The sequence below is a fragment of the Xiphophorus maculatus genome, chromosome 5 (genome assembly GCF_002775205.1).
Source record: "Xiphophorus maculatus strain JP 163 A chromosome 5, X_maculatus-5.0-male, whole genome shotgun sequence".
Lineage (NCBI taxonomy): Eukaryota > Metazoa > Chordata > Actinopteri > Cyprinodontiformes > Poeciliidae > Xiphophorus > Xiphophorus maculatus.
The window spans coordinates 20,925,856-20,939,344 of NC_036447.1; the positions used below are offsets into that span (position 1 = coordinate 20,925,856).

At 40.5% G+C, this 13,489-nt stretch overlaps 1 protein-coding gene across 2 annotated transcripts in view; it reads right to left on the minus strand.

Moving 5' to 3' along the window:
- Window positions 1–373: 373 nt before the first annotated feature.
- The window catches only part of cnnm2 (cyclin and CBS domain divalent metal cation transport mediator 2), a 58,022-nt gene continuing 44,906 nt past the window's right edge, over window positions 374–13,489 (minus strand). Inside the window, exons 4-8 of one of the 2 annotated variants that reach the window (XM_005810350.2) lie at window positions 11,214–11,383; window positions 7,951–8,044; window positions 7,230–7,292; window positions 4,974–5,152; window positions 374–4,101 (exon numbers count right to left, since the gene is read on the minus strand). In XM_005810350.2, coding sequence (XP_005810407.1) covers window positions 3,820–4,101; window positions 4,974–5,152; window positions 7,230–7,292; window positions 7,951–8,044; window positions 11,214–11,383 — 788 coding nt within the window. In that variant the 3' untranslated portion in view covers window positions 374–3,819. The remainder of the gene's footprint in view (window positions 4,102–4,973; window positions 5,153–7,229; window positions 7,293–7,950; window positions 8,045–11,213; window positions 11,384–13,489) is intronic. The other variant, XM_023334000.1, reaches the window with a different exon arrangement.

The following is a 13,489-nucleotide window of genomic DNA, read 5'->3' on the forward strand; positions in this document are numbered from 1 at the left end:
CTCTTCAGGCCTTGCACACACGGAGACGAGATCAGTGTATTTTGGCTAACGGATTAAGAAAAAATGGCGTCCACAGAAAATGATGTAGTAGCTCTGTCGAGCCAGTCGGTGGCGCTGTAACACCGACAGAAAGCGACACAAACAACAAAAAAAAAAAAACACCGAATGGCGCCATGTTTGTTATTATTTGAGAGTGAGGTGCGGGATAGAGTCAGATGGAGCTTTAAAATGATTGTTTCAAAAAAATAGATATGCGGCTCAGGACCACAGTGACACTTGAACTTTCAAGAATCATCGTTTCTGGTCTCCCAAGACGCCGGGTTTGTGTGAATGCGCAACAAAAACTACAAAAGAAAACTCCTGTTTTATCTGTTAATCATTCACTTTTTTATTAAACCACCAGCTGAAAGAGGCAACAGGAATGTTGTGTTCAGGTAGAAGCATCAGAGCAGGTAAAAACACACCTTCACAGCATTCACACAAAGGATGGAGTTGTCGAGCTTAAAACACAGGAGAATGCATGTTTTCTATTTTATGGAGTATTAATATAAACCCCGTCACAGCTGATGCCCCAACACTGTTTCCTGTTGTATATTCATAAAAAATATATATTTGTCTTTTTGAACTGCTGCGCTACTTCTTCTTTTGTTAGGCACTGGGACCCACAGCCGTGTTTAAATGTTGCAGTCAAACATTGTTTTATGTCAGGGGAGCGACTGTTCCAGCAGAGCAGGGTGGGATTGTTTCGTGGGAGCACTTTCAAGTAAACAACAATAATAATAGTAAAAAAAAACAGCGAACACAGCTGCAAACTTAGCAGACGCGATCTGTATCTGGTTAAGAAACTGGAGGGGACGCCCTTTCGTGGCGGAACCGATGGGTGGACTATTTTGTCTCATTTCCCAGGCTTTCTCACACACTCAAAACACTCACACATAGAAAAACACGACGAAACAGCGACCACCAGTGGTTACTATAGAGAATTACATTTTAAAGAGACTAATTCTGCCTTAAGAGACATTTTCATCTTGCCATAAAATAAGAAAAACACACACAAAAAAACACGTGAATGGACAGGCGTGGAAACTCCTATTTTCATTAACATCTGCACAGAGTTACTTTACTTTCCAGCACACAGTGCATTAAAACTCTGTCCTGTGAGGTAAAGTATAAAATAATGGCAAGAGACTACAAAAACAAATATACTCTTAAAGAAGATTTTGGAAAACATGAACAGAACTGCTTGTTAAGATAGATGGGAAGATGTTGGGTTTTTTTTTGTCTGAAACAAATAAACAATGCAACATTTTGTATAATATAAATATTTAATCTTGGTTCATTCTTGTCCTGCCTCTCCTCCAAGAGGAACTACTGTTCTGTATAAGGCAGACATCTTTCATCTGTCTCAACAAGTAGCCCAGTAAATATTTTTCCAATAAAACAAATTCTCTGAACATCCCAGGGATAGGCAAAGACTTTTTAATACTTAAGTATCTGTCCAAAGGTGGATTTCAAACATATTAAACCCGAAATGGTGCTTTTATTCTAGCTTTCATCCACCTTGTGTGTGTGTGTGTTTGTTTCCAGTATGTTAGCAGATGCTGATGTCTCTCGTGTCGACTGATGTAGAGAATTAAAAGCTTGAAAGATTTTCATCAATAAAACTATGACTGATGCATTTATAGCATCTACGTTTTAATGCTCATATAGTCGCTACAAGCCATACGGAAAGATGTAATTCTAACAAACGCTTGACAGATTTTTCATATGAGATTTGAAGATGTTTGCTGCAGGTATTAACATCTGGTGTTGTAGCCAGAAAGCTGGCATTTACACTGTGAAGCTGCTTTAGGATCACTTTAAAGAGGAAGTTTGCAACAGTTACAGTTACTTCATAAATAAAACTGTGTAGTTCACAGACACTGGAAGAAAGGGACCGTAGCACAGCTAGCTACGGATAGCTATTATGAATTCATTAGCTTTCAACAAGCTAATTTCATGGCTGAAAAAGTCTTCATCATGAGGGTTATTGATAAGAATTAAAGCAACATGATCAGTAATAGTTGTGCTGTGTGCTTAATGCTAGAGAGGAACAAGAGGAGATTCAGTTTTAGTTATTTTGTTGCTTTTCTGTCACTTCCCATGTTCACACCAGTCAATGTTAAAAGGCTCAAACATGCAAAATTGTTGATTACAGGACAGCTTCACCCTTACTAGAAAGGTTTTAGATTTTCTTAGAAAATCTAAATGATCTGAATTATTTTAGACATCTTCAGGAACGGGTTTGTTGTTGTCCTGACACTTTTTGACTTGTGTTATTATTTACGTAAGGTGTACAAGAAGTTGGGAGCCAATATTTACAAAATAATCCTCTAATCAAATTGCCCATCCCTGGAACATCCTTTAAAATATGTTTTAATCATGCAAGTTAAACACAATCAGTAAAAATCAGAACGATGTATAAATATGTCTCTTTAATAGCAGCCAGCATTGTTGAAGAACATCTTAAAATGGGATCGACTCAATAACTATTAAGCTCGGGTTATTAACTACAATCTGCAGGGAAGCCAAAACAATGAGACAGCCTGGTGTCCAAATCAGCTAAAAAACAAACAAAAAAAAGGAATAAAAAAACAGACATATTTATAAGCAAAACAGTGGAGAAGCATTAGCTGTGCATCATTTAAAGTCGAGGTTGCTCTTTCTGACGTGTTAGAACGAGGTCATTAATACTGTGCAGTTCTCACATTTGATTGAACTAAAGGCATAAAAACACTTTAACCTCACATGCATAGATACCTTTGTTGGTTGGCACTGTCACCCCCTCCCCACCCAAACTACGCTGCAGTAACTGGTGAAGGCGTCACTTGAGCCGGACGTGCTTGAGGTCAAAAACGCGACGGAGACAAAGAGGAAGAGACGCAGCTGAGCACGTCTCAAAAACAAATGTGCACACAGCACAAACATACAAATACATCTGCCAACTTAGAATACACTGAATTATCTTCTTTTATAATCATCTCTTAAATAAATCATTGTTCATTGCACTTTGTTAAAGTAACTAATTATAGAATTTCTCTCCAAGGCAATAGTGTGATTTTTTTTTTCCTTTAAAAGGTGAAAAATATACTATAAGCCTGATTTAGGATAATAGTAAAAATAATAAGATCTAATAGTAAAAGACTCTCACCTCCTCAAGTACATGAGTGGGTGTTCATATATGTAGCATGTTCTGTGGATGCATGCTCTTAGTTTATTTTTCACTTGTCCACGTGTACATATATACAAACAATATTATAAAATAAATAAATACAAGAAAAAAAACATTCTTGGTTCTCGGTTTAGCGGTTTGTTTTGGTGCAGTCTGTGACGAACCGTTGCTCTGTGTGTGAGTCTGATTGGACCAGCAGTCGCCTGAGCCTCCCTGCAGGAAGCACCGGAGCGGAGGGTTTGTTTCAGTGTGACGGGACGGAGGAGGATGGCGGGATGGGGGCGGGACCAAAGTCTTTGGCCTGAGGAGAAAGTCCAGCGAGCTTTGCATTATGTTGCGAGCGGACCTGCACTCCGTCGTCCTCCAGTCCGTTGAAAAACTTGTTTCACTGGTCCTGTCAGTGCAGCGGGGGGGTTCTGGTGACCCATCGTCCCCGCTGCTGCCATCGACACCTACAGTGGAAAGGTCTCACCGACTGAACTGGGGCTTCAGGTTGGAGCAGAACCCTGATTCCCGCCCACTTTCCCTCTTCACCTAACGCCACTGCTCCATGCGTGTCCAGGGGACAAGGTGGAGGGTCTCCACCGGCCGCAGCGGGAGGTTGAGGGCTACATGTGTCCCTCGTTGTGGGCGCTGTGGTTGCTCCGGCTCAGGCCCACACAGTTCTGCTGCTGGTTCAGCAGGTGGGACGTCTCGTTGGCCGTGGCGACGGCCACGGCGGGGGAGGTGCTCGTGGTGCTGGCCGTGGTGGTGACGATGGCCGGGATCTCCACGCCGTCGTGGAACTCCGTCAGCGTGAGCTCGATCTTGGTGAGCTCGCTGTCTGTGGACTGGGGGGTCTTGTCCATCCGTGACGCCATTACGGCATTGTGGTACTGCTGGCGCGTTACCTGGACAACAGAGGAGTCGCTGCTGGGGTCACTTCCCGAAACAGATACCGGACATGTTCCTAAAGCATTAATGGTAAACACCATCTGCGGAACAGTGTATAAATGCAACATAATACAAAACAAGAAAATAACTTCTTTGTTGTTAACGTATCAATTTATGCCACACTGTGAAACACTTGAAGGAGGTTTAGCTTGTTCAGAAATGGAGATTCATCTGTTGCCTTGAAAATGCAAGTACCAGTAAGGTCAACCAGAAACTTGTTTAGGTTTTAACTAAGTTTTTTAACTTTTGATGTTACTCTTCAATTGGGAATTGTTATATCTTAATACTGTCGTTTAATAATTCTTACACATTCCGCACTAGGTGGGTAGATTGATCAAAAATATTTAGAATATCGATAGAAGTTTTAGGATTTCTCACTTGTCTGTGGTAAAAGACTATGAAACATTTCTCCCTCTATCATTTGTATTTACCCAGAATGCCCTGCACTATAGTCCACTTCCTGCTTTTGGAGCTGTGTCTAGTCCGTTTGGCATTCAAAAAGTGCCAGACGTCATTTTAGTCGAATCGAGGCCTAGGTATAGGCAGACCAGAGTTCACTTTTTTTGGTCTGCATCAGAGTTTGATTATCCGTTCAAACGATCCAGACTTTCTATCAAATGGACTGGAGTTCGATTAAACAGGGCTGGTGTGAATGCACCCTAAAACTCACAAGATTTCATTGACGTAAGGAGCAAACGTTAGCAGACACAACTAAATGCAGCTGAAATGTTTTACAGTGCATTAATACAAACTACACGAGCTTCAGGTGTACATCTCAGGCTTTTGAGCCTCCGTGTTCTCTGGCCGGATCCTTGCAGCTGTTTCTCACCTTGATGTACCGCAGGTCCGACCTCGCTCTGACAGAATAATCGGGGACGTACATATGAAGCAAGGAGTTGAGCTGGTTGTTGCTGTTGCCCAGCGTCGGTGTGATGGCCTCTATGCGATCACTCCTGTTCAGAGAGTCTGAGTGGTTCAGGCCAAACGAGCGCGGAGGAGACTTGTTCTCTGCGAGGACATAAGAGGACGAGAAGGTCAAAAGGCACAGATCTGACTGGGCAAAGGCCAACGGGGCATCACAGAGCGCTGCTTCTCAAAGATAAAAGAGAAGCACTGAAATTAAAGTCAGGTATTAAACACAGTCCAAGGACACAAATGATTGTTGTAATTATTTTTCATCTTACTAGTTTCTATCAATGGACTAATTAGACACTTATTTCACTCACAGAAGGCCAGTTTCATTACAAAATGACTGAACAAGGCTAGCTGGAATGTTTTTGACATGTGAAAAGAGGGAAACTGTGTCTCTATGACATCATACACACAGTGTGGATATCAAAACTGTTCACACTTCTTTTAGAATGAATGCCACCTTAAATGTATAATATGTATCCAGTGCACTCACAGTAAAGCATGGTGGTGACTGCGTCATGCTGTTGTTCAGATAGAACAACAGGTTTGTTTTGGGGTTTTTTTCCAAGATGGTTTATATTATTTATAGTTCTTAATATCTGTTATTATCCAAAATGTTCAGGTTTCAGCAAGAAAGTTGAGGAGGGAGAGAGATTCTAGTTCAAACACAAATCAAAAGCTACAGAAGAATTAAAGTTTTTATAGTTGTTACATATTAGCACAGAGGTTTGCTGTGATGTATGGAAATCTCATTTGTCGGTAAACCCTGCGTGTCCGGGGATGCTGCTGCTGCTGACTTTTCATGTGCCACCACCCAGAAGATTTGCTCTGTTATTGTTTTCTTCCCTCTAATTTTTAATTAAAGCCAGATTATGTTTTCCACTCCTTAAAGACGTGGAAATCACACACAACAGTGAAAAGTAAAAACGGCTTGGCCAGCTCTAATGCTGCTACATGGACTGGAATGTATGTAATCCCACGTCAGGACGTGTGTGTGGATGTGTGTGCGTGTGTGTGTGTGTGTGTGTGTGTGTGGGCCAAAGACCTGGCATGTGAACTGTAGTGGATTAGTACTCCACTTTCTAGGTACCGGGTCAACACACAAAGAGGCGGTGTGCGTTTGTCGCTGAGCCAATCGCCACATCGTAACAGGTGGAAAAAGACGCAAAGAGGCTCAATGTGGCTGTTTTTGTGCAGGCAGAAACATGAGGGTGTGTTTGTGTGGGTACAGGTGGACATGGGTCTGCACATGTGGACATACGTATGTGGATGTACTGTATGTGCGCTGTCCAGCAGGGGGCTGTAGCTGCAGGTCTTGTTTATACAGTGGGAGGGTTAAAGGTCAGGGGCTTGTGGGGGCGGAGCCTGGTTCCACTCTGGGGCCTCCGGACCCAAGACTCCATTCAGACACTTGACTAATGGCTCAGGGGACGAGGCCCTTGAGTCTGTGCTGCGTTCTTTTTCAGCCCAAACAGGCTTGAACAGCAGGTTTCATAGTGAGCAACAAACACCACAACAAGGATCAATGGCAACACTCTTTCAGACGTATATGTATATACTGTATACTTAAGATTACAGAATTCCTGGTATAAAAATACTGGTGTTCTCCATCAGTTTAGGAGATTGAGGCTGTAAAGATGAAACCTGTGAAAACAAGAGACTAGGAGAAAGGAAACGAGGTAGAATTTAAGGGAGGGAGGAAGAGAGGAACATAGGAATCAGTGAAGGAGGAAAAGAAGATACGAAGGCAAAACAAGGAATGTCGTAACATAGATAACATTTAGTAACAGAGAAAGAAAAGACAGGAAGGAACGAAGGACAGAAGGAAACAGAACAAGAACGTAAGGAATAAAACAGAAGAAAGAAGGATGGAAGACAAAGACAGACTGGAAAGAGAACAAGGATTGAAAGAAGTAAAGACATTAGGTAGGAAAGTATTAAAGTAGGAAAGAAATTAAGGAAGGGCATATTTTGATTTTTTAAATACAGGACCTAATCCGGAAATACAAATATTTTTCTGAAATCTTACTTTCTTTTTCCAAACTTATCTGGATCTGTAAATCAATGAACTCAATGTCAGATTTTTCCAGATTGTGTGGGTACCCTGTTAGTTCCTGGCTGGAGATATAATTAGTAAAATGGGCATTAAAAAGGACAGAAAAAGTCACCATACCTGGAGATCCCGCTAATGATTCTGCCCTACTGACGGTGAATGTACGAGACAGAGACAGCGGCACTTGGGAAGAAGAGGGAAAGGACATCGTGAGGAGAAAAGACCGAAAGAAAGGAAGAAGAAAAAACAAGAGTGTCAATAGTGTAGAAATAATCAATAGCTTTAAAAGTTATTCAGTCCGTGAGAGGAGTTTCAATCAGAAGCAATTAGTTTTCAGATAAGGAGGTCTGAAACATCCCTGGGTTTGGTTTGATTTCACTTAGAACTAGATGGTATGTATGTTCCACCATTTCACCACTAGGTGTCTCCCTAAATCAAACCACAGAGAGAATCCGAACATGGCCGTCTGTGAAGTTTATGAATGAACTGGGAGGACTGAGTCAATCACCAGCTGATGTTCTCTGGTGACGTTTGTCCATGACGTCATGCTGCCTCTTTAAAACAGCCACTTTCAGCTCAATCACTGGGTCTTTGCTTAGAAACAAGAAGCTTTTTAGGTCCTCAGAATACACAACATGAACAGAAAAGTGCTACAAAAGATATTTGCAAAAGTATAATCTCGAATTTGAGGTTAAACATAAATCATATATTATAATCTTTGGACGACTTACAATTAATTAACATTAATGACAATCAAAAAACATCCATTATGGAGAAAGTGATGGCTGATTTTTTAGTGGTATGGTCCCTCACCCTGACGACAAAGACCTAGCGCTCTTACCAGGTGGCGCTGTTAGAGCCATCATCCCGTAGAAGGAGAACGGTCCTGCTTCAAACTTCATCTCCTCTTTTCCTGCCTCCACTTCCACTTTCCCCTATAGCCATAAAAAACAAAGGTTATTTAGTTAGAGCACTTTTTAAATGACGACTTCATTTTTTGAGGACAGAAAGACACCCAAAAGTAATGATCTCGCTTGTTAAACCATGTATTAACTCGACTTAACCCCATTTATTTGGGAAGTTTAATTTAATTTCACTGGCCACCTAGCCTAAAAGATGTGAGAGGGCAACACATGATCTCCTGATCTAAATAAATTCAAAAATAGATGAGGAGCAACGTCATTGATATTAATCAGTCAGGAAGGGTGACAAAGTCAAGAACCTTCGAAGGAGTGGTGGTCGGCCTCTCTCGCATCAATTAAAGTCATTCGTGATCGAAACTGATTGAAAAGGCCATCCAGGGGAGCGTTAAAAAAAAACACAAAAGCCCATCTCAAATCTGCCAAAACAAATCTTGTTCTGGGAAACATTCAGTTTACAGATGAGGCAAAACTAGAACTTTGTTGACGGCATGCGTCCCAGTACAAAACAAGGTGGTGGTAGTGTGATGGTCTGGGGCTGCATTGCTGCTTTAATGGTCTGCATGGGTTGCTGCAATTGAAGGAATCACAAATTCTGCTCTGTACTTGAAAACCTTAATGTCTGACCATCACATTAAGGATCTTAAACCAATTTATCCTCATAGGATAAATTAGGTTATGGGATCCAAAAGACTTATTAGCTCTGAGCAGCTGAAAGCAAATAAAATAAAGGTTTTAGAGTGGTCTAGTCAAATTCTGGAACTAACTTCTACTCATTAAATCATTCTGATTTAACTGAATTAAATCAGAACTGAATTAAATCAGTTCTACAAAGAAGAGTAGGCCAACTTTCCTCTACAGTATTAGAAAAGACCAATTATCACCATGACCTCAAAGCCAGATGTTGGTCCCAGCAGTGGCATAACCAGTACTAGGATAAAGGGGCAACTACTTTTTCACCTGGGTCCAGGCTGATTTTGGTAGCTTTGATAGCAGTAAACAAAATCATAATTTGAAATCTACATTTTTATTTACTTTGTCTGATAATAAAAAGCAGGAACCGAAGAGATCTGTGAAGGTGATAAATGTACAATTGGATCACGAACTGTGCAGAAAAACATGGTTTGGAAACGATGGGATGGTGTAAATCAGTGGTCCCCAAACTTTTTAGGACCGCGGACCGGTTAAGACTTCACAAATTTGCTGCGGACCAGGGGGGGGGGGGGGGGGGGGGGGAAGGGTTGCGCGCATCTGTAAACGAAAACCAGGAGGGCGGGGGGGCGGGTGCAGGGAGGAAACTGAAACCTATGCTGTTTGTGGGCTCAATGTTGCAGCGCAAGACGCAACCGACAGAGTCCGGTTAAAGGATTTTCAAAGTAAAAGATCCTCCAGACTCAATACATAACACGGAAATATTTAATTATTTCTTGCGCGGTCCGGTACCAATTGGTCCACGGACCGGTACCGGTCCGCGGCCCGGGGGTTGGGGACCACTGGTGTAAATGAATGTGTACATTTACACCATCTCTGCCTCAACATCTTGAAAAAACTTTCAGGAAGGAAAAGCGCCTTCACAGTAAATTTATTGGGCCGAGAGGTGAGCCAGCTTGTTTGATCTGGACCTGGACAGAACCAGCCGATGCTGTCTTCATCATCATGAAGTGTGAGAGATGAGCGTAGGAAAAGAAAACCTGGACTAATATGTGTTTTATGCGTGAGCTGTTTTGAACAGCGGCAGGACATTGCTACGCCTCCAGCAAAGAGCCACAACTGAATTCTCAGAAAGACAAAATGTCCCTCTAGAAATCTGCAACCCAGATTTTCTTTACATGCTAAGGACTGAGTCAGTCATAACAAAACTGACAAAGTATTGAGCGATGTAAGATTGAAAAATAAAAAAAGAACAACATAAACCCTTGTGATCCTCCATACCTGTTTACACTCCTGCTATTAATAGTTTGTACAACTAAATTTGCAGACAGGATTAGTCTAGTCTTTTAACTTTTCATAATCCCGGAGCGTACAAACAAGGATCTTTAACCAAATCCTAGCTGCTAACTAGTCCAACTAGATCATCCAGAGTTTCTCTTGGGTTTCGGTGTGGGGACTGCAGTGGCCACAAAAGAAAGTTGATTTGATGTTTGTGAACAATTTCTGACATGGTATGATCACATACAGGTGAATGGAATCATCAGATTTTCATTTGAATTGACCTTCATCAATCAGAAGCCTATCAGTGACAGCAACACTCTTTGGTGTGGATGCTGTAACTGAGCGTCCACAAAGTTATTGTGAGTGTTATCTTTTCTATTTACAGCTCGTTTTAAACATACAGAAAGTAGGGCTTTTGAATAACGTTTATTTTAGTAATTGATTATTTTATCAATTATTCTGCGGATTAATCAGATTTTTAAAAAATTGGCATGTGCTGCAGATTGTTTATAACTACAAACAGCATTTTTACATAATATTAAAAATACATTGAAAAGTTGCAAATAAATCATTTAATCCCCTTTTTAAACAAGAAAATACTGCCTAAAATGTAACAACATAGCATTCCTTTAGTGGAAGCTTGATCAATTGTAGCAATGGATCTGCAGCTAAATAAACTATGTTCCAAGTGAAGCCAAAAATGCCACTTAAAAAATTCTGGGTAGAACAGATTTAGTTCAATAATCAATTAGCCACGACTAATCTAATTAATCGTTTCAATCCTAATAGAAGGACTGTACATTTTAAGGCTGTAAACAGGCTGGCATGTGAAAAATGATGAGGTCAAACATCTTTTACTACTCATGAGTTGTTTATCTTTGCCATTGCTGCTGTTGTAATCTAAGCCAGCCTGCATTTAAACCATAGCATGCATGTCATTTAAGGATACATGGCCTCTGTGGGAATGAACCCCTGCAGTCTGCACAGTGGAAAAACATTATGGCCGAGGAAAACAATAGTTTATTGAACTGACAAATTCATGATTGATGAAAATTCATCAATGTGATGTGAAAAGCTTGGGAGAAGCTACATCTTCTCCACTTTTATTGTCTGATTTTAAAGAGCTGAAGCGCTGACATTCACTCTTTTAAATGTAAATAGTATTTCTGGTAATGGCAAACATGCTGGATTAAAATCTTTTGAACTAAAATCATGCTTTTTTCCCCTCCACTGTGCCCAATTGTATGCGCACCTGCAGGACCAGGATGAAATAATCCACAGGCTTGTTCCTGTGGTAGAGGTAGTGCTCTGTTGCCCGCTTGTTATTCACATCATATTTCAGCTCCTGGATGACGTTGGGGAGTTTCAGTAATCGCAGCAGGATCTTTTCTGACATCTGCGCCGGAAAGAACGGCTCCAGCTCTGAAAAACCAAGTTTTGGACAAAAAGAGACCATCAGGTGACTGTGAAGTGGTTTTTGAAATGACCTCACATTTTATGGGTCAAATAGGACAACATTTTTATTCAAAACATAACTGAAAAACAAACGAGTATATGCACTTATTCATTCAGAACTGAAAAACAATGAGTGGCTATTTTCTACATTTTCTGAATCCATTGGCCAGACACCCTCATGCTGGGTCCTGAGCATCTGTCTAGAGGAAAACACGATGTTTGAAGCTCCATAGCAGCAAAGCAAGTGCCTTCTTGAAAAAAGCACAGCTAAATAACACAGGCCTCTTAAAGGGTAAGAGGCATGGCTGCACAGTGGAACAAGTCCTGGGTTCAAATCCCAACCTGGGATCTTTCTGAATCTTCTCCCTGTGCATGTGTGGGTTCTCTCTGGGTACTCGAGCTTCCCCCCACAGTCCAAACATATGACTGTTAGGTTAATTGGTTTCTATAAATTGTCCTTGGGTGAGTGTGTGTGCGGTTATTTGTCCTGTGTGTGTCTCTGTTGCCCTGTGACGGACAGAGACAGACACCCCCCACTTTTTAGTTAATTCAGCTAATAATCATTTGACCAGGTGAGGGCACTAATGAACTGCGTAAAAAGCCTTAAACTTTAATCCCCAGATGGTCGGCCATCATTAAATATGGAGACACAACAAACAAGACAGTGACGTCACTTCAAGTGCATCTTCCTGTGTTCTGAGACAGTAGAACGTTGTTCATTTCACAGAAATAGCTACTATTGAGTTGTGTTATTTATTTCAATTTACCTCTGTTTAGTGTGAAATTCCAACCCTGATTCCAATTTACCTTTATATAGGTAGAGGGTAGAGAACCCTATTTCAAACCCTGATTCCAACTCTCCTTCTGAACCAAATTCCAACCGTATTTCCCATCCTACTTCCGACCCTAAGTCCAACCCTTCTTCAAACCCAATCTCTGAAAAAGCATTGTTTTACAATGTCCATTTTCATGCTAAACGTGCTTGTAACCTATAAAATAAATGGCACTCATTAAGAGCACTCGACCCTGTCAAGGTTTTTCTTTTTAAGGTTTTCTTCAACAAGACAAGACAAAACAAGTGGCAAACAAATAAGAGAATTATCAGGCCTAAGGAACTAGAGCAGATAGATATTATTGGATATTCGTAACAGAGAAAAATATGAAAGTCTCACAAAATACCACAGAGCTGCATCATCCATTAGTTTATCACATACAGTGCTTCCAGTAAAACTTAAAGATTTCTTCTGTTTTTCAGTTGCATTTAAATGTAATTGAAATGTTTTAAATCATCCAGTGGATTTTAGATCTAACTAATATCAGACCTTCAGAATCAAGACATCCCTTCTGGCAACATCAAGTTGACAAATATAGATCTAAAAGTAAAAAACAGTCAAACTTATACATTACAGAATATAAATATTGTGCCAACAGACACACACAAAAGTGGTAGTGTGTGTTGAACACACTACAGTGTGTGTGAGATGAACAATGAATTGTGCAAAATACCAGAAAATCCTGAAGAATTCCCATCCATCAATTTATAATCTGAAGCTTAAGCACACCTGGCTTGTTCAGCAGGACAGTGATCCAAATTACACCATCAAGACAACCCCTGAATAGCTCTAAAAATGTAAGAAAAGCATTGGCCTAGTCAAAGTCTGATGTTAGATCTAATTGAGGTGCCATGGCCTGGCCTTAAACACTATACAGTCAAACTCAACAAATTAAAATGAGGTCTGATGAGGCTCATTTTTCAGATAAAAAGCTACTTTTGAAAATAACCTTTAAGCAGGTATTTAACATACAGTATGTTTCAATGAGCTTATTTTACGTACTGTAATTCAACATCTTATTGGCATCCAACACACCTACATATGACTACTGGAAACAGTTACCCTATTGTTTATATTTTATCTTGAAATATTCTTATTGTGATGAGAGCTTTGCTTTATTGTTGTCATGATGAATCTCAGTCATGTACAGAAAAACTAAATTGGCGCTCTGATTGCAAATGTTGCTTTTGCTTTTTTCTCCACATATTGCACGAAAATATCAATAAATATGAGCAGATTC